Raw genomic sequence first — 22155 nt, 5'->3', positions numbered from 1 at the left:
AAAGTGAAAGGATAAATTAATAAAATGCCATATAAGAAATCATAGACTGTTCACTTCAAGGAATCTTTGAAATATATATACTTTTGGTTACAGCTAGCTTGAAAGCCAGGAAGCAAGATTAAAAGAAATCATACCAATAAAAAATTATTTCCATTTTTATAGGGTCAGAAGGTGTTGAAGAAATCAAAAGACATCTTTTTTTTGCAAATATTGACTGGAATGTAAGTTGAGTATATAGTTTGTCATTGAATAACTTTATATTAATATGAGTAAAAAACTGATGAGTAAATATGTTCATTGTTTTTAATTTAAATAACAAGTCAGTGGAATGTTTACGTATTTAAGTGAATGAAAATTGCTTTAATGTAATTCCTGATTTGTTTTTCCCCACTGTAGGACCATGAACTTTTCAAAAAGTGGGTTTCCCAACAAAGAAGACTTTCATATAAGATATTCTCTGTCTTTCAAAAAAATATCAATTCAGCAAGTTAGATTGTTAGACAAGATTAATTTTTTACACTCTATGATAGGAGCCCTAAACAGTACATTCAATGTATATTTTATATGAAAACAAAATATTTTAGTTGAAATATATTTCTTGAAAATAGTCTATTTGTTTTGAGCATTATTAGTTACTTCTGTATGGTAACATTGTAATATATTCTGTATGGTTATATTATCAGTGAGAATTCAAATCAGTTTTTGATACTCAAAATTGAACATCATTATCTTTTGTGAATGCAACTTGTGACGTTGCTGCTGTGTTTAGTGGCCTTAATAGATTTTGGACATTATCTCTCAAAATTTTATAATTTTATTAACAGATATTTGAAGTCTGTTGAAATTTCTTTTATGGAATTATGAGTCTTTTACTAAGGACTGTGAATATTCTGCTTTACCTTACAAAGTATAATAATTTTTTTAAAATCTTAATATCTTTTTCTATTATCCTGTTGTTTCTTCTAGAAATTATATAAAAGAGAAGTTCAACCTCCTTTTAAGCCTGCTTCTGGAAAACCAGATGATACTTTTTGTTTTGATCCTGAATTTACTGCAAAAACACCTAAAGGTAATGCATGTTTATGTGTAAAATCAGGGCTTTTATTCCAGGAGGTAGATAAAAAATAAACCGTCTTAGTTCAAAAACTAAAAGAATGATAAGTTTGCAGAGCATTGGTGCCCTTCTGGAAGTATGGATTCTATGTACAACATTATATGAGCACCTGTCAAGTAGAGGGTTTACATGGTAAATATTTACCAGAAGAGCAAGGACTAGGGAAAAATGTGGCAGGTTTTTTTTTTTCTTCTTCTTCTTTTATAAGTTCTTTGACACGCTAATGATTTACAGAGTAGGGGATAAGAGATTGAAGATGAAATATATTACTCTGACTCTTACAGTTTAGAATTTAATGTGGTTTACTTTTAGTGTCATCTGTTTTGTGCATGTATTCGACAAATATTGAATGCCTACTCCATAGTAAGCAATGAGGATACAGCAATGAACAGAACAGATAAAAATTACTGACTACATGAAACATATATATGAGTGGTGGGAGACAGAAAATATATAATAAATCAAACATATAATATGTCAGATGGTGACATTTAATGGTTTTCTTTATATTTAAAAAATTATGACATCTTATATCATAGAATTCTGTGTAGTTCTAATTAAATTTAATTATTTGAACATTAGATTCTCCTGGTTTGCCAGCCAGTGCAAATGCTCATCAACTCTTCAAAGGATTCAGCTTTGTTGCAGCTTCTATTGCAGAAGAATATAAAATCACTCCTATCACAAGTGCAAATGTATTACCAATTGTTCAGGTAAATTCCACTTAATCACATTATTCTGTTTAGAGATATATCACTTTGGGGATAATTATTTCTATTAGTTATTGCTAATGGATTTTCATTTTCTTTATTTTTTAGAGACAGGATCTCACTTTGTAACCTGGGCTAGAGTGAAACTCCTGGGCTCAAGTGATCCTCCTGCCTCAGCCTCACCAGTAGCTGGGACTGTGGCCACATGCCACCACGTCTGGCTAATTATTATTATTATTATTATTTTTGTATAGATGAGGTCTCACTATGTTGCCTAGGCTGTTCTCAAACTCTTGACCTCAAGTGATCCTCCCACCTTGGCCTCCCAAAGTGCTGGGATTATAGGTGTGAGCCGCTGTACCCAGCCACTGGATTTTTAATAGTTTTTTAAAAAGTGATTTTTAACTCCTTTTTTTTTTTTGTCTCTTGGCATAATCATGAGTTAAAGATGTCTCTATATAATTTGGAAAAGATCAGACAGTAGTGACCTTTAAATACATTATGTGGTCTGTTGTGAAGAAAATGTAAATGAGATGTATAAGCTAATTGATTTATTGTATTGGCCTTGGGGATGCAGAAAGCCTACAATTTAGGATTGGTTCAGAATATGTTTAAGCCATTTATAAATATTGATAAAACTTCTCTAAAATGAGTTATTCTTGATTTCTTTTAAGATTTAAGAGGAATGTATATTTAGGACAAAAGAGAAAATGTGAAAATGTTTCATTCTCCTTAGTATTTTACTTTTTTAAAAAAACAGATAAATGGAAATGCAGCACAATTTAGTGAAGTATATGAATTGAAAGAGGATATTGGCGTTGGCTCCTATTCTGTTTGCAAGCGATGCATACATGCAACTACCAACATGGAATTTGCTGTGAAGGTATTGTCTCTGAGGGTGACTTTTGTTTATTTTATGCATGTAATTTAAATTATAAGTTCAGTGACAGACATTGTCAGTGGAACAAATGAAGATAAGAAAGATGATGAGAGAGAGCTCTAAGACTTAATATTTTCACTTTGAGTTTTTTAAAGGCTTTATTTTAGAGGAATCACATATTTAATGACTTTTTGTATTTGAATAATTTTATTTTAATCTAGTATGTGAAGATTGAACAATTGTGATAATTACAATCACATTTGAATCACATTATCATTTAGTATAGTTTCAGTGAAATGGGATATAATGTTAAAGAAAGTACATTGGCTTATTTTTTTTTCTATTAAGTTTTAGTTATAGAAAATTTTTAAATGTTAAAAGAAGTATTTGTTTAAAAATGTAACCAAATTGAAAATATTTCATTTATTTTTAGACAAAGTAATTTATTTTCCTCTGAGATTTTTCTGTTATTTCTTAGATCATTGACAAAAGTAAGCGTGACCCCTCAGAAGAAATTGAAATTTTGATGCGCTATGGACAACACCCCAATATTATCACTTTAAAAGATGTAGGTATTTTAAAATCAAGGTGTCAGCTAAGCTGATGAAGTTATGACCTGGAACTTTATCTTTCTTATTGAAATTTTGTGTATCTGATATATTTAATTCATGCCACAAAATTCCAAAATCCTTATATTTGCCACTTTCATAGTTTTTTCTTATGATTCTACACTCTTCTTACAGAATATCAAAAATGAACTAGGATGGTTGCTAAATAAGAGTGTCCTGATTAGTTTAATATATTCTGACTGGCTTGTTAACATTGTAACTAGCATCATTTACCATTTATTATTCTGTAGTACTATAAATATAGAAGATACAGGAGATTAGGAATCTGCCAGATTCTTGAAGATTTTACTTTCTTTACTGTACAGTAGTTGACTATAATATTAGGGATTATTCTTTGAGTTAAATGATATTAGTCTATCATTTTTATAAAATGAATATATAATTCCTAGTAATAGATGTACATGGATGCTGACTTTTCACATAAGAAGATAATGTTCTTTTCTCTTTAGAGAAGGCAGAAAAATCAGTCATCATCTTGATCAGTTTTTTTCAGATGATATGATATGCATTTTGATTTGTAATCTTTAAACAATAGTTTAGATTTGTATATATAATGTATATCTCACATGCCCTGAGTGAAAAGGGTATACATATTTTTATTTATTCTCCTGTATATACTATTTTAATTCAACAAACATTTAAGACACTATTTAAGATAATGGACTGAGGGTATAAAAACAAATAATATATTTACTCTTGGAAGATTACTGTTAGAGAAGTAGCTATTGTGCAGTAAAAAATTAGATATATATCATTTAAGAGGCACAGAGTGCTGTTTTTTTTTTCATTTACATTCTTTGGTGACCTGTAACCTACAACTTGAAAAGTTAATAAAATTATATGTTTAACATGGTCTCACAGGACTGTGTAGGAGGTTGTTTAGCTGACTCAACCTTCAGTACAGCCTGTACTATGTTAACCATAAAGGATTAATGTCTTTTTTTTAATACTAGAGATTTAGTAGAAAAGCAAATACAATTTAAACATTTTAGAATTATAATTATAAATAATAACATTTTAAATCTGCATTCTTTTTTTAGGTCTTTGATGACGGTAGATACATTTACCTTGTTACAGATTTGATGAAAGGAGGAGAACTACTTGATCGTATTCTCAAACAAAAATGTTTCTCAGAACGGGAGGCTAGTGATGTGTTGTATGTAGTAACTAAGACAGTTGACTATCTTCATTGTCAAGGAGTAAGTTGTAGTTATATTGTTCCTTGTAATTCTGGGACCTACATCTTTATAAAATTATATATAGGACATGATGGTACCTAAAATGAACTTCTTTCTCTGTCACATAAATTTTTACAGAAACTATCCTAATAAAACTCATAATGTAGCAAAGGTTATGGATTTAGGAAATTGGCTAATGCTTTATTAATTCTCCTCTTTCTGCCTGTTGGCCCTGATTTTATAGCATATAAATATTAAAACTTATGTGAATTTTATAAATGTAACTAACCTTGACTTTGAAATTATTAAACTTAATGAAACTTAAAAGTGAGACATAAAGAATTAACCAAAGATATTGTGAATATTATTCAAATTGTACAATACCTAACATATAAAATTCTGCCAGAAGCGGAACTGTATATCCTGATCCTTGCCAACTCTTCCCCTAAATACAATAAGAAATTTATATTCTAAGCATTTGATGTATTAATACATTAAATTTTATTGTGGAGAGGCAGGCTTGTTATGTTGCTTCCTGTCTCTTGATAAAGAAGGCAAATAAATCGAGTTATATACAAGTCAACTTTTCTGTTCATGTCCTTTCCCCACTTTGTAATGGGGTTGTTTGATTTTTTTCTTGCTGATTTTCCTGAGTTCTATATAGATTACAGTTGTCAGCCCTTTATCTGATGTGCACCATGCAAGTATTTCCTCCCATTCTATAGGTTGTCTGTTGCTCTTTTGATAGTTTCCTTGGCTGTGCTTTTTAATTTGATCGGGTCTCATTTATTTATTTTTGTTGTTGCTGTGATTGCCTTTGGGGTCTTCTTCATAAATTCTATGCCTAGGCCAATGTCTGTGAGAGTTTTTCCAACATTTTCTTCTAGAATTCTTATGACTTCACGCCTTAAGTTTAAGTCTGTTATCCACCATGAGTTGTTTCTTGTGAGAGGTGAGAGGAGTGGATCCTATTTCAATCTTCCACATGTGGCTATCCAATTTACCAGCACCATTTACTGAATAAGAATTCTTTTCCTCAGTGTATGTCTTTGTCTACTTTGTCAAAGATTAGATGGCTATATATATGAGGATGGTTTTATATCTGGGTTCTCTGTTCTGTTCCATTGGTCTGTCTCTGTTCTTATGCCAATTTAATGCTCTTTGAGTTACCGTAGCCTTGTAGTATAATATAAAGTCTGGAAAATAGATGCCTCCCAATTTGTTCTTTTTGATAAGACTGCTTTTGCTATATTGGGTCTTCTCTGCTTCCATACAAAACGTAGAATTATTTTTTCTAGGTCTGAGAAAAATGATGTTGGTAATTTAATAGGGATTGCTTTGAATCTGTAGATCACTTTGAGTAGTATAGACATTTAAACAATGTTGACTCTGCCGACCAATGAGCAGGATATGATTTCTCACCAGTTTGCGTTTTCTGCTATTCCCTTCCTCAGTGTTTTATGGTTCTCCCTGTAAAGGTCTTTCACCTCCTTAGTTAAATATATTCCCAGGTATTTTATTTTCTTTGTTGTTATTGTGAAGGGTATTGAGTCTTTGGTTTGGTTCTCAGTTTGACTGTTGTTGGTATATAGGAATGCTACTGATTTCTGTACATTGATTTTGTAATCTGAGATTTGTTGAATTTGCTTATCAATTCCAGTAGTCTCATAGAGGAATCTTTGGCATTTTCTAGATATAAGATCATACTTTCAGCAAAGAGTGATAGTTTGACCTCTTCTGCCCCCATTTGGATGTCCTTGATTTCCTTCTCTTGTTTGATTGCTCTGTCTAGGACTTCCAGCGCTATGTTAAATAGAAGTGGTGATAGAGGGCAACCTTTTCTGGTTCCAGTTCTAGAATGCTTTCAGTTTTTCCCAGTTCAGTATGATGTTGGCTGTGGGTTGGTCATATGTGCCTTGTATCATTATTGGGTAACTTCTTTCTGTGCCTATTTTGTTTAGCGTACTTATCATAAAAGGTTGTTGAAATTTGTTAAATGCTTTTTCTGAGTCTATTGAGAGGATCATATGGTCTTTATCTTTACTTCTATTTATGTATTGAATTACATTTACAGTTTGTATATGTTGAACCATCCTTGCATCTCTGGGATGAAGCCCCTTGGTCGTGATGGATTATTTTTTGATAAGCACCTGAATTCGGTTTGCTAGGATTTTGTTGAGAATTTTTGCACCTATATTCATAAGAGATACTGGTCTGTAGTTTTCTTTTTTGTTGCATATTTTCCTGGTTTGGGTATATCAGGGTGATATTGGCTTCATAAAACCTGTTGGGAAAGATCCCTTCCTTCTCAATGTTGTGGAGGATTTCTCAGGATAGGCACCAATTCCTCTTTTACGTCTGGTAAAATTTGAGTGTGAGGCCATCTGGCCTGGGACTTTTCTTTTTAGGGAGAATTTTTATTGCTGCCCCAATTTCGGTCCTTGATATTGGTCTGTTTAGGAATTCAGTTTCTTCCTGATTGTGCCTAGGAAGACTGTGTGTTTGTTTCTAAGAATTTGTCCATTTCCTCCACGTTTCAAAAGAAGACAGACTAATGGCCAACAAACATATGAAAACATGCTTAATACCTGTAATCATCAGGAAAATGCAAATAAAAACCACAATGAGATATCACTTTACTCCAGTGAGAATGGCTTTTACCAAAAAGTCCCAAAATAATAAATGTTGGTGTGGATGTGGAGGGACGGAAATGCTCATACACTGCTGGTGGGACTGCAAATGAATACAACCTTTGTGGAAAGTAACATGGAGATACCTGAAAGAGAGAAAAGTAGAACTGCCATTTGATTGAGCAATCCTGTTACTGGGCATCTACCCAAAGGAAAAAAAAAAGCATTCTATAAAAAAGATATCTGCATTAGAATGATTATAGCGCCACAATTCACAGTTGTAAAGATGTGGAAACAACCCAAGAGCCCATCAACATGAGTGGATTAGTAAAATGTGATATGCACACACACATATACACATACACATACATACACCTACACTATGGAGTTCTACTCAGCCACAAAAATCAATGGTGACATAGCACCTTTTGTATATTCTAGACAGAGCTGGAGCCCATTCTACTAAGTGAAGTGTCACAAGAATGGAAAAACAAGCACCATATGTCCTTACCATCATATTGGTATTATGTGCACATATAGTAGTAACATTCATCAAGTGTCGGGCAGGTGGGAATGGGGAGAAGAGGATGGGTATATTGACACCTAGTAGGTGTGGTACACATCGTCTGGGAGATGGACATGCTTTAAGTTCTGACTAAAGTATGGCAAAAGCAATATATGTAACATAAACATTTGTACCCCTGTAATATGGTGAAATAAAAAAGTAAACTTTTATTATATATAGTTGTAAAAGGAAACAATGTAGCAAATAATTTAAAAATTTTAAAATTTGAATCAGTCATAATAGTGGATAGTGCCCACTTAACAGTAAACAATTAAAAAATGACAATTCAGAATTGAAACAGAAAAGTCTACATGGGCCTCTTTTATAATTAATAAAAATCAGCTGGTATTCAGTTTTGTGTGTGGTTTCATGGAGTACATTTTCAGTATTTTGAAATGAATTATGTAGTGCTAAAGGAGTAGTTCTATTATAATTTAATTTCTTGGTTGTCTCTAGCAACACTCTGTAAAGTAAAGCAAGACCAAAATTTTTGAAAGGAGGAAAGTAATAAGCATATCTTCTATATTATTTTGTAAATCTTCCAGTTCTTACATCAATTAACAGCAGTCATATATTGAGCATTTCTACATGCCAACCATTGTAAAAGGTGTTACAGAATCAAATATGAGTAAGACTTGGTTCTTGTCCTTAAAGTGTTTTCAGAGTAGTAAACTCTGATTAAAGGTAAGGCTAAATTAAATGAAGTGGGTAGTTGTAGCAGGAAAATCATCACATAGGGAATTTCAGAATTTTTTCTGGTTCTACATCTTTTTTTCTTTTCTTTTCTTTTCTTTTTTTGAGACAAAATCTTGCTCTGTTGCCTGGGCTGCAGTTCAGTGGCAAGCTCAAACTCCTGGGTCAAGCTATCCTCCTACATCAGTCTCTCCAGTAGCTGGGACTACAGGCGTGCCATCATGCCCAGCTAATTTTCTATCTTTTGTAGAGATGGGGCCTTACTATATTGCTCAGGCTGGTCTGAAACTCCTGGCCTCAAGTGATCCTCCTGCCTTAGCCTCCCAAAGTGCTAGGATTACAGGCGTGATCCACCACCACACCCAGCCTCAATTGGTTATTTTTCATTATTTCTATTTTTTGCTGAGACTTCCCAATTTTGCTGAGAATGTTGTGCAGTGAAAGCATGTTTGGTTTTACTTTATTGGGGATAGTTGTAATAGCTACTTTAAAATCCTTGTCTGTTAGTTCCAGCATGGTTCATCTTAGAGTCAGAATTTATTGATTTTTTTTAGACTTCTGTTTTCTTGGCTGTTTGTATATCAGATAATTTTGGATTACATTTTTAACATTATAATAGTAAATTATGGAGATTTTTGCATTCTGTTAATTTTCTCCAATGGTTATTGTTTGTTTTGTTTAAGTTGCTAATTTTCTTGGCTTGATTCTTTTTGGGGGCAGAGCTCTGATCATTGTTCATATCATTTGTCTTTATATGAACTGTTTTGACCCTTTTCCACACATTTTTGATACAAGGATCAGTTCTGGCTCTTTCCTTTGCAATATTTTTCACCCATTCATCATTCACAATTTTGCAGTATCTCTTTTGTGGTCCTCCAGGCCAGAAAAACTCTGGGTTTTTCCACAAGTGTCTTTACCACCACTGTGTACCATAGGAAATGCACTTAACCTCAGGCCAAAAGCCACATATATGGGAACCTACTTGTATAGCTCCCTGTATTCCCTCTTTCAACCAAATATGTACTTCTCACCAGAGTCTCTCTGCTTCTGTTCATTCTCCAGTACCTTCAGGTAGTTGATTTTTTAAATTATATATCCAGGTTTTATAATTGTTTGCTGCAGGGAAGTGGGTATTGGGTAGAGTCTTAGTCTATTATATCCAAAAGTGGATCTGAGAATTGAGTTTGGAGACTTTTGAGATTGGAAGTGGTTAATAAAACTGGTATCTTAATAGAAATTAGAGTGTCAATCTGATAGAGGTAATTTCCTGTGTACATTTTTGGCTGTTAAGATTGGATAAAATGTAATTTTCAAAATCTTATTAGGAAAGTTTCTTTTCTGGAAAATATATTTAAAATGTTTTATTTTGTAAATATTTAGTTATGGAAATTTAATGTTTTTTTTTCTTTTATGTTCAAGGTTGTTCATCGTGATCTTAAACCTAGTAATATTTTATATATGGATGAATTGGCCAATGCAGATTCAATTAGGATCTGTGACTTTGGGTTCGCAAAACAACTTCGAGGAGAAAATGGACTTCTCTTAACTCCATGTTATACTGCAAACTTTGTAGCACCTGAGGTATTCTTTAAAACGTCAATATTTTCTTTCAGTCTTTTCCTTTAGTTGAATGTATATGATACCATGTATATGTTATAGTAGGTAGGTAAAAGCTGAGTTATCTTGTCCTTTCCCAACTATAAAGCTCTTTAAATCAGTGAATTCTAGTAACACCTAATATAAATATGCAGACTAGTAACTGGCATCTAAAACCAGCCTGAATGTAATAATCAGACTATTATTTTTCTATTGAGTTATTTAGAGAACATGACCATTTTAGAACTGGAAAGTAGGGTAAAGACAGCCACAACTTCAATATATTACATATTCTGTAGGAGGAAACTAAGGTTCAAATTACTTAAATGGCTTATTCAAGACTCAGCATTCACTTAATAACAAAGCTAGGATAGAGTATCAGATGTTTTAGTTTGTGCTGAACAGGAGATAATTTATATCAGTTAGCATTAAACATAACAACATATGGGGCAGTGCCATCCCCTGTTGTTTTTAGGATCTTCTAATTACTGGAGAAAATACCCTCACTGATTTTTCTTTTCTTTTTTTATCAGCATTAGGGACTTTCCTTGGCAAATAATATTTATACATATATCTTAGGAGGAAGAGCCAGGAAAGGTGAGACGGAGGGGCTCAGAGGTACAGATTTCACATCTGGGAAGCTACAGCAGTCAGTTCTGACCATGGGAATGGGCACTTTGACAGTATCAACTTCATAGTAGTGAAAGTAAGGTTGGTGATTTAAAAGATCAACAGATTATTGAAATTTTAGCTTAGCAATAAGGAGAGAATATTCATTCACTTTTTAGGATATGCATCAGTTCAATCAACCTATTAAGGTTTACTTAGTAGATGTGTTTTTCTACTATACGTGTGTTGTAAAAGGTACTATATCTCTAAAATGTTTTATTTTTTATAAAGGCAATTTTATTGTTATTTTTATTTTTTTTATTTCAGAAAATTATGGGAGTTTAAGCATTTTAGTTACATGTTATGACTTTGCCACATCCCCACCATGATTTGAGACGTGGTCTCCCCCACCCCACATCTCTCACTGCATCCGTTAGTTGTAAGTTTACCCACGCCCAATCCCCTACCCTTAACGAATATTACTACTGTGTGAGCACCTTAGTATTGATCAATCAGGGCCAATTTGATGGCGAGTACATGTGGTGCCTATTCTTCCATTCTTGTGATACCTCACTTCGGAGGATGGGCTGAAGCTCCATCCAGGAAAATATAAGAGGTGCTAGATCACTATCTTTTTTTATAATTGAGTAGTATTCCATTGTACCATTGTTTTATTATTCAATAGATATTTAGTACCTACTTAATTCTAAGAATGTTTCTGAATTAGTGGAGTTTATAGTAAAGTTAAAGGATGCTTTGTCTGCAGCTCTTGATAAAGTGATTTTGAAGTTACCTTTCTTTGCTCTTGCTGTGGTCTATCATATATTTTGCCACAAGTAATATGAATTAATTTGAACTTTTGAGCAAAGAGAATGAGAATCTCTGTGTATGTTACTTTCTGCTGATTTGGGGAGCCAAATGTAAAAGATATTATGGTATTGACTACTTTAATTATGACCTCTATCTTTGTATTTAACGTGATGCAAGTAAAAAGGTGTGAACCATTCCCTCTGTGCTCTTTCACTCATCCCACCACCCTGACTTATTTCTTTATTTTTTTAATTTTAAATAATTTATAAACAATAGAAATTTATTTGGCTCATGGTTCTGGAGGCTGGGAAATCCAAGGTCAGATCAAGTGACCATGTCTGGTGAGGGCCTTGTTGCTACATCATCCCATTGTAAAAAGCATCACATGGCAAGAGAGAGTACACAAGAGAACAAGACGAGGCCAGACTCACTTTTATAGCAATTCTACTCTTGTGATAACTAACCCACTCCCATTTTTATATTTTTGATGTTTTTTTTAATTATTATGGATACATATTGTACATATTAATGGGGCACATGTGATATTTGGATACAAGCATACAGTGCATAATAATCAAATCAGAGCAATTGAGATATCCATCACCTCAACAATTTTTCACTACTTTGTGTTAGGAAAATTCCGACAACTGTTCTCATATTATAGGGTGTTGAGACTAGATCTATAACAAAAGTGGACTGCCTCTTCTTCACCCATACAAAATATGTTTAAGTATGTGGTAAATCTAAAACAATTTTTTTCATGGTCAACCATATAAGCAATGTAATACTTCCTGTGAAACTTTGTCCTTCTCATAACTAGGAAGATTATGGGAATATAAAATATCTACAGCTGACTCGTATAGCCAAAGCAGTCTTAAGTAAAAAGAACAAGCTGAGAGATATCAGTTTACCAGACTTCAAGCTGTACTACAAGGCTATAATAACTAAAACAGCATGACAATGACACAAGAACAGAGACATAGACCTTTGGAACAAGACTGAGAATCCAGAGATAAAACCATCTGCATATGGTAACCTAATCTCTGACAAAGCAGACAAAAATACACACTAGGGAAAATAATCTCTTTTCCATAAATGGTGCTGGGAAAACTGGATAGCTACATGCAGAAGAATGAACCTGAACCCCCACCTCTCACCTCTCACAAAAATCAATTCAAGATGGACAACAGACATACCTAAGGCATGAAACCTTAAGAATTCTAGAAGATACTGGGAAGACCCTTTCAGACATCAGCCTAGGCAAAGAATTTTTGAAAAAGGACCCCTAAAGCAATCACTGCAGCAACAAAAATAAATAAATGGGACCTAATCAAATTAAAAAGCTTCTGCACAGCTAAGGAAACTATCATGAGAGCAAACAGACAACCTACAGAATGGGAGAAAATATTTTCTCTCTACATATCCAATAAAGGGCTGATAACAAGAATCTATCTAGAACTTTAAAAAATCGACAAGAAAAAAATCTAACAACCCCATCAATAAATGGGCAAAGGAAATGAACAGAAACTTTTCAAAATAAGACAGAATAATGGCCAGTAAACATATAAAAAATGTTCAACATTCTCTAATTATTAGAGAAATGCAAATCAAAACCACAATGAAATATCACCTAACCCCAGTGAGATTGGCCTCTATCAAAAAATCCCACAACGAATGCTGGCAAGTATGTGGAGAGACAGGAACACTCTTACACTGCTGGTGAGACAAATTAGTGTAACCTCTGTGGAAGAGAATTTGGAGATACCTCAATGAGCTAAAAGTAGAAATACCATTCAATCCAGCTTTAGCACTATTAGGCATTTACCCTAAAGAACAAAAGATATTCTATAAAAAAGACATCTTTACCTGAATGTTTATGGCAGCATAATTCACTATTGCAAGGATGTGGAAACAATCCAAGTACCTGTCAATTCATGAGTGGATTATTAAAATTTGGTATATGTATACAATGGGATATTAATCAATTATAAGAAACGACAGTGATCTAGCACCTCTTATATTTTCCTGGATTGAATTTGAGTCCCATTATCCGAAGTGAGGTATCACAAGATCGGAAGAATAGGCTCCACTTGTACTCATCATCAAATTGGCACTGACTGATTAACACTATGGTGCTCACATGGTAGTAATATTCTCCAGGGATTAGGGGGTTGTGGGGGTAAACTCACAACTAAAGGACATGGTGAGCATTGTAGAGGGGAAGGGCATGCCTCTAATCCTTGCTTGGGTGAGGCAAAGACATAAAATGTAACCAAAATGTTTGTACCCTCATAGTACCCTGAAATAATAATAATAATAAATGCTTACTAAGGGAACCAGAGAAAACATGGTGATGCCCAGAAGTGTAAGAGGTGATGAGAAAAGGATAGGGGAATAAAATAGTAGAAGTTTGTGTTTTACTACAGTATTACTTTACAGTACAGTTTTGCTTTAGCTGTACTTTGTTATTTATTAGGTCCTTTTGTAGTCTCTACTGGTATTATTTACATAAGCCAATTATATATATCTGTGCTCCCTAGTCCCTGGGCCACAGACCTATAGTGGTCTGTGGCCTTTTAGAAACTGGGCCACACAGCAGGATGTTAGTGGCAGGCAAGTAAGCAAAGCTTCATCTGTATTTACAGTCGCTCACCGTTGCTCATGTCACTACATAAGCTCCATCTCCTGTCAGATCAGCAGTGGCATTAGATTCTCATAGGAGCACAAACTGTATTGTAAACTGTGCATGTGAGGGATCTAGGTTGCACACTCCTTAAGAGAATCTAATGCCTGATGATCTGAGGTGGAGCTGAGGTGCTGATGCTAGCGCTGGGAAGCAGCAGAAAATACACATTATCATTAGCAGATAGGTGAGGTTTGACTGCACAATAATTACAATGCACTTTAATCATCCTAAAACCATCCCCCGCCCCCAGTATGTGGAAAAATTATCTTCCATGAAACTGATCCATGGTAAAAAAAATGTTAGGGACCACCAATGAATATATGTATTTGATATCCTCTTTAGCTTCTCAATCTTGTGCACATGGTGTTTTTATAAATACACTTTGATTAGGAAAAAGCATCATATCTCAAATCTTTAGTTACAGATTCATTATTTATGCCTGACAATTGTCAAAGCCAAACATTAATATTTTGGGCCTTTTACAGATGAACAGTCCATGCTGGTGATTATGCAGTTCCCCAGTGTTAAGACATTAATAATGTTTCTATTTTGTTTCTATGCCTAGAGGCTTTAGCAGTTGGCTTGTTTTTCTAAATGACAAAAGGCCTCATTTCATCTCTTTATTTTTCTAACAAACTATTAACTTCATAATATTATGTGAATATATAATAAAATTATATCATTTGATTTTTATTAAGACTGGCCTCAAGAACTAAAAACAGCTACCTAAATTATTGTATGAAAAATTAATGGAGTCATTTAGAATTTATGAAATATGTGTCTGTGGTCCAAAAATACACTGCTCTTTTCAGGACATCAGCCTTGTATGTAAAATATAAATTCATACTGCTTTGGTAAAATCATATATTATCTTACTATCTCTTTTGTAGTAAGGAGGCAATTATCATAAATATTCAAAATATGGCCTCTAGAGTAAAAATGCCTGCTCTATTACTAGTTTTGTGATGTTGGGCCAGTTACTTAACATTCATGTCAGTTTTATCATCTTCAAAATTAGAATAATAATCTCTACCTTACAGAGTCAGTGTCAGAATTGAAAGCCTTATTACTGTTTATAATATATATTAAGCTCTCTGTACATATCTGTATAGCTGGTTTCCTAAGAGAAGGAATGAAAGATGCATTGAGGTCAGAGATCATGTCTTACAAGGTTGTTTTTTGGCATGGCTCAAGTTAATCACCTCATAATAATACCCATTTATTCAATGCTTGCTAATTGCAGAAGGCTTTACTTTTAACATTAAGTAAATAAAATAATGTTAGTTGTTATATTGTGAACATTTGTTAAATTATTAGAAGCAAAACAACTTTCTTTTACATGAGAAAATTGATTTTATATTGAGTAATACCACATAATGACTGTTTCTTTCTTAGGTTCTTATGCAACAGGGATATGATGCTGCTTGTGATATTTGGAGTTTAGGAGTCCTTTTTTACACAATGTTGGCTGGGTAAGAAGCTTATAAACGTGTTCATATCGTTATTTGAATTTCACCTGTATACCTTCATCTAGAAAGTGGACAGATTAAAATAACTTGAAGAGAAATGCTTTGCTAACATTTTAAAATATATATTTTTACTTATTAAAAAACATAAAGTAAGATACATAATGAGGCACTTTTAAGATATAGTAATTAAAAGGCTGTTTTCAACTAGAACTAAAACTTTAAAACTAAAGCATGCATTTTTATTTTGATTTTTTACATTGAGTGCATTATTTCTAGAAAATGTTTACTCAGTCATAAAATAATTGCATGTTTCACCAGGAACTTGCTCACTGAATTCGTTGATATTGAGTTAATTTTTTTTTTAAAGTACTTGAATGCTGGCTCTCTTGGGAATAGAGATTTAGTAAGATTGTACAAATATGAGTAATAACAATGATAAACTGCAGAAACTCACACAGCTGCTGTCCCTTAAAAGGATAAAGAAAAGCTCCAAATGTAATAACAATTAGACTTTGTTAATGTTGGTAATTTACAAATAATACAAGTACTATCTTAGTCTTAGTAATGAGTAGCACTTTTATTATATTTAGAAGTGAAAACTTATGACTGTAGACATTATTCTAAGAGAATTGTAATAGAGAAAAAGGCCAGGTTTAGCAAGTATTTATAATGTACCCAGGTGTAATGTTTTAAAGAGCGCATTTAGTATAATTTTAGTATGTTTGGCATACCAAAAGCTTTATGTTATAAAAATGGTGACTCTAAATTATTTATTGGCTTGGTGATAATTACATATGTCAGTATAGTTCATGCACTTTTAGATAATACAAACGTATGCAGAATATTTAGTTATAGACCACAGCAAGTGCTGAAATTAATGGTAGCTAAAGTTTGCATTCCAAGTGCAATTAACATTATTGGTTTTAAACCATGGGATACGATTTCCCTTGTTACTTTCAAATATTTACTTTATGATGAAACAAAAAGTGATTATATATGTATAAATGTGTGTTTAGTGTTATTTCACTTTAATTGTTACATAAGGAGATTAAGACATTAACACATTAAGATATGTTCCTCATACTTTTAACCATAATCAGTCTTCTCATTCCCAAATTTGAATAGCAATTTCAGTTCCATCTGTTAAAAATGGTACAAAAATGAATATTTTTTGTCTTTCTATAATTAATTTTTAAAAACTGTTTAACTTTATGTATTCATCTTCTCAGCCATGAATGTTAATCTATATAATTTCAGTGGCTATGGAATTTTTTAATATACATATTTAACCAACCCACTTTCATAGATATTAATTAAAAGTATTATTAACCTGTTTATACTGATACTATTCATAAAATATTAATGAATAAATCAAACCAATACAATAAATACATTATAAATATATAAAATTAACATTTTCTCCTTAGTAGTTATATTTATTTGCTAACTTATGTGTAGGACAATATAAAATTTGTATGTTTTATTCTGGACTGGTTCTAAGACTGTAGCTTTACATGAAAACCCACCTTTATTTTATTTTACATGGATCAAAGACAAAAGAAAGAATTGATGTAGGCAAGATTTTCCATTTTATCAAATAATTTGTTAAGATTAAATTCATCGTTTGAAATATAAAATTTGCTATTAACAATGAGGGGAAATGTTAGATGCTATTCTTAATTTGCTGTAGTAAATGTTTCATGTAGTCTTATATTCATCACTTTTAATTATATGTATGTTAGCCTCTCATATCTGTTAAAAATCTATTTTATTAATAGCTATACTCCATTTGCTAATGGCCCCAATGATACTCCTGAAGAGATACTGCTGCGTATAGGCAATGGAAAGTTCTCTTTGAGTGGTGGAAATTGGGACAATATTTCAGATGGAGCGAAGGTATAAATTGTAAATATGCTTTGTTCTGTTGCATTCATGTGAAATTGCTAAAATCTTTAAGTTATAGCCTGATGTTTCTTTGCCAAATATCTGATGGTGTCATATGTCAGTATTTGTTTTTAATTAAGTCAATATCTGTGTGTGGATTGATCAAGGCAAAGACTGACTTTTGCTTCTGCCATTTTTCTGGGCCACCGTTCTTTCTTGTCTGTGTATATATGTGTGGGGAGTATAAACTAGTTTCTGTATTAACCAACACCAAAAATGTAACAATACATATTTAAAGGCAACTAAAGTTTTTGTCTACATGTAGTGTATTTTTATACAGAAATTTTTCTGTTTAGCACAGAAATAAATGAGTGTGTAGGTAATTTTTATAATGATATTCTTAAAGAATATATATGGACTATTTATCAGTAGCACCTAGACATTTATTATTGATGTCTTAGAGCAGTCCAATAGGTGCAAGATAATGTCCAATATATAATAGTCTAATATAATGTGAGCCAGATATGTAATTTTAAACTTTCTAGTAGCTACATTAAAAACTAAAAAAGTAAAATTAATTTTAATATGTTATTTCATCTACTACATCCAAAATATCCATTCAACATCTAACCAATGTAAAAATATTAGTGAGATATTTTATATCCTATTTTCTTACTGAGTCTTCAAAATATGGTGTGTAATTTACAAATACATGTCATGTGAATGGAACTGTGTACATTTTAATAGCCATGTGGCTAGTGACTGCCAAATTAAGGCAGTTTCAGAGTAACTGACCTTATTTAATTTAGGGAAAAAATAATCAAGGCTTGAATAATAATTTCTTAAACTAGTAATTTTTAAATCTGAAGTTTTAAAATGAAAAATCCAAAGATTATCAGCATATAGCTTTCTATGCCCTGAAGCTTTTAAGCTATGATTTAAATTATAATAAATTTTAAAGGCAAAAGTAACTTCTCATAGTTATTATACATGCTAATGATAAAAAATGCTAATTATCTCAAGAACATTAGCCAATCTGTAGAGTATATTTCGAAGTAAGTGTAATATCTTGATCATTATCAGAATAAATAAACCTTTTAAATATTAAAGAAATGAAAGGATTGTGTTTGGATCTTTTTTTTTCTTTTTAATATCTATTTTTTATCAATTACAGGAGTCTCTTGGTTGAACTTGGGGTTTTCTAAATATAATATTATATCATCAGCAAACAGTGAAAGTTTGATCTCTTCTGCCCCAATTTGGGTACCTTTAACTCCTCTTTCAGTCTGATTGCTATAGCCAGGACTTCCAGCACTATGTTGAATAGAAGTGGAGATAGTGGACAACCTTGCCTGGATCCAGTTCCAAGTGGGAATGCTTTCAATTTTTCTCCATTCAGTATGATGTTGGCTATGGGTCTGTCATATATAGCTTTTATCATTTTTAGGTATGTCCCTTCTATGCTTATTTTATTAAGTTTTCATATCATGAAAGGGTGTTGAATTTTGTCAAAAGCTTTTTCTGCATCTATTGAAAGAATCATATATATGGTCTTTGTTTTTGCTTCTGTTTATGTGGTGAATTACATTTATAGATTTGCATGTGTTGCACCATTACTGCATCCCCGGGATGAAGCCCACTTGGTCGTGATGGATTATTTTCTTGATAAGCATCTGGATTTGGTTAGCTAGGATTTTGTTGAAAAGTTTTGCATCTATATTCATAAGGGATATTGGTCCGTAGTTTTCTTTTTTTGTTGCATCCTTTCCTGGTTTTGGTATCAGGGTTATGTTCACTTCATAAAAGGTGTTGGGGAGGTTCCCATTCTTCTTGATGTTGTGGAATAATTTCTGCAGTATAGCTACCAATTCTTCTTTGGAGGTGTGGTAAAATTTGGGTGTCAAACCATCTGGGCTGGGACTTTTGTTTTTAGGAAGATTTTTAATTGCTGTTTCTATTTCAGCTCTTGATATTGGTCTGTTCAGGAATTCTATTTCTTCCTGGTTGAGTCTAGGGAGGCTGTGTGTTTCTAGAAATGTGTCCATTTCCTCCACATTTTCCAGTTTGTGTGCATAAAGGTTTTTGTAGTATTCGTAAATTATATGTTGTATTTCCTTGGGATCAGTTATGATATCTCCTTTTTTTGTTCCTGATGGAGGTTATTAGAGATTTCTCTTTTCTGCTTTTCATTAGTCTAGCCAAAAGTATGTCAATTTTGTTTATTTTTTTGAAGAACCAACTTTTTGTTTCATTAATCTTCTGTATAGCTTCCCTGTTGTCAATTTCATTTAGTTCTGATTCGATCTTGTTAATTTCCCTTCTTCTGCTGGGCTTGGGGTTGTTCTATTCTTCTTTTTCTAGCTCTTTGAGTGGATTCATTAGATTGTCTATTTGTGATCTTTTTGACTTTTGCTTATAGGCATTTATGGAAATAAACTTTCCTCTCAGTACTGCCTTAGCTGTGTCCCAGAGGATTTAATAACTTGTCTCTCTGTTGTCATTATGTTCAAATAATTTTTATATTTCTATCTTGATTTCTTCATTTATGAAATAATCGTTTAGTAGAAGGGTGTTTAATTTCCACATTTTTGTGTAGAAATGTGAGTTTCCGTTAGGGTTGATTTTTACTTTTATTCCACTGTGATCTGAGATGATACATGGTACGATTTCTATTTTTTTTAATTTTTTGGGACTTTCTTTGTGTCCTATGGTATGGTAAGCCTTAGAGAATGTCCCATGAGCTGATGAGAAGAAAGTATATTCAGTGTATTTTGGGTAGAATGTCCTGTAAATGTCAATCAGACCCAATTGTTCTAGAGTTTTGTTTAAGTCCATTATTTCTTTATTAATTTTCTGTTTGGAGGATCCATCCTGTACAGTCAGTGGGGTGTTGAAATCTCTGGTTATTATGGGGGTGCTCTTTATCAATTTACTTAGATCCAGTAAGGTTTGCTTTATGAATCTGGGTGTACCTAATTTGTATGCACATATATTTAAAATTGTTATATCTTCTTATTGAACCGTACCCCTCACCATTATATAATGACCCTCTTTGTCTTTCACTGCTTTTGTTGGTTTAAAAACTAAATGATCTGAGATCATAACTGCCATTCCAGCCTTCTTTTGGCTTCCACTTTCTTGAAATACTGATCTTAAACCCTTTACTTTTAGTCTATATGCATCCTTGCAGTTTAGATGTGTTTCCTGAAGACAGCAGATACTTGCTTGTATTTTCTTATCCATTCATCCAGCCTATGTCTCTTGAGTGGGGAGTTTAATCCATTCACATTTATTGAGAGAACTGACAGGTGATGCAGATTACTGTTCATTCTTTTGAGTTCAGTACTGTTGCTTTGTTTTCTCTCTTGAGCCACTGTAATATCTGACCTTTAATCTTTATATTTGTTTTTTTTTTATGTTTGTGAGTATTTATTTTGCTGTTCCATGTGTAACACTGTTTTGAGTACTTCTTGTAGGGCTGGTCTTATCTTGATAAATTCCCTCAGATATATAGGAGAATGTCTTAATTTCTCCTTTATATATAAAGTTTAGTTTTGCAGGGTACAAGATTCTAGGGTGGGCATTATTTTGTGTCAAAAGAGTGAGAATGGGGCCCCAGTCTCTCCTTGCTTTTAATGTTTCAGTTGAGAAATCTGGCGTTATTCGCATTGGTTTTCCTTTGTATATATAACTTGCTTTTTTTACCTTACAACTTCTAGGAGGTTCCTTTTTGTTGATATTTTGGTCAGTCTGATGACTGTGTGTCGTGATGTTTTTATGTTTGCATTGTATCTCTCAGGAGTACTTTGGACCTCTTGTATTTCTAATTCTTAGTTATTGACCAGACCTGGGAAATTTTCCTCAATTATTTCTTCAAATAATGTATCCAACCCTTGGGTGTTTTCTTCTCTTTCTCCAGAATCCAGTGGAGCTGCAGGTTATTTTTCTTCATATAATCCCACAATTCTCATAAGCTTTGTTCATGTCTCCTATTTTTCTGCTCTATCTCAGTGATTAACTTATTTAATTTGAAGGTGTTATCTTCAGTCTCTGAGATTCTTTCTTCTGTTTGGTCCACCCTATTTTTGAGGCTTTCCACTGTATTTTTTATTTACCTTAAGAAATTCTTCATTTCTAGGAGTTCGGATTGATTTTTCTTTAAGATCTCAATTTCCTTAGTGAATTTTTGTTCCAATTCCTGAATTTTCTTTGTGGTTTCTTTGTGTTGGTTATCCATTTTTTTCTTGCATATCATAGAGCTTTCTTACAATCCAATTTTGGAATACTTCTGTCATTTTAGTGTTTTGGGTGTGGTCAGTCTCCATTTCTTGAGAGCTAGTGTATCTCTTTGGGGGAGTGTTTTTAGTTTGATACTTCGAAGTTCCAGAATTCTTTCACTGAGCCTTACCCATCTGGATCAGCTGATGTATTTTTCCTATGTTGCCCAGGGTTCCTCTCATGTGTGGTCTCTTGATCTTCCACCACACTTGGAAGGTACATCTGATGCGAGGGGTTAATTGTGGAGTCTATTGTGGCCACTTGTGGAGGATTTGTTCCTTGACCAAGGCTCTGACTGTTGGCCACTGACAGGAGGAGGACATCCAGCCCCAGGGTTTTTATCAACTGGCTGACCTAAACTGTTCTGGAAAGCAATGTCCTTTGGCTGCCCGCTTTCAATCTGTGCACAGGCCCAGTGGATTCA

At 33.0% G+C, this 22155-nt stretch overlaps 1 protein-coding gene across 2 annotated transcripts in view; it reads left to right on the top strand.

Annotated features, from left to right (window-relative positions):
- Positions 1-22155, top strand: part of RPS6KA6 (ribosomal protein S6 kinase A6) — a 135063-nt gene that overhangs the window by 90782 nt on the left and 22126 nt on the right. For both annotated transcript variants that reach the window (XM_012738662.2, XM_020284931.2), the window contains exons 12-20: positions 163-221; positions 967-1069; positions 1697-1827; positions 2585-2707; positions 3183-3272; positions 4374-4532; positions 9819-9980; positions 15496-15572; positions 17348-17465. In XM_012738662.2, the coding sequence (XP_012594116.1) occupies positions 163-221; positions 967-1069; positions 1697-1827; positions 2585-2707; positions 3183-3272; positions 4374-4532; positions 9819-9980; positions 15496-15572; positions 17348-17465 (1022 nt within the window). The remainder of the gene's footprint in view (positions 1-162; positions 222-966; positions 1070-1696; positions 1828-2584; positions 2708-3182; positions 3273-4373; positions 4533-9818; positions 9981-15495; positions 15573-17347; positions 17466-22155) is intronic.

Source organism: Microcebus murinus, chromosome X (genome assembly GCF_040939455.1).
Source record: "Microcebus murinus isolate Inina chromosome X, M.murinus_Inina_mat1.0, whole genome shotgun sequence".
Classification (NCBI taxonomy): domain Eukaryota; kingdom Metazoa; phylum Chordata; class Mammalia; order Primates; family Cheirogaleidae; genus Microcebus; species Microcebus murinus.
Note: the sequence above shows the minus strand (reverse complement) of the source record. Positions and strands in the feature narration are given on the sequence as shown.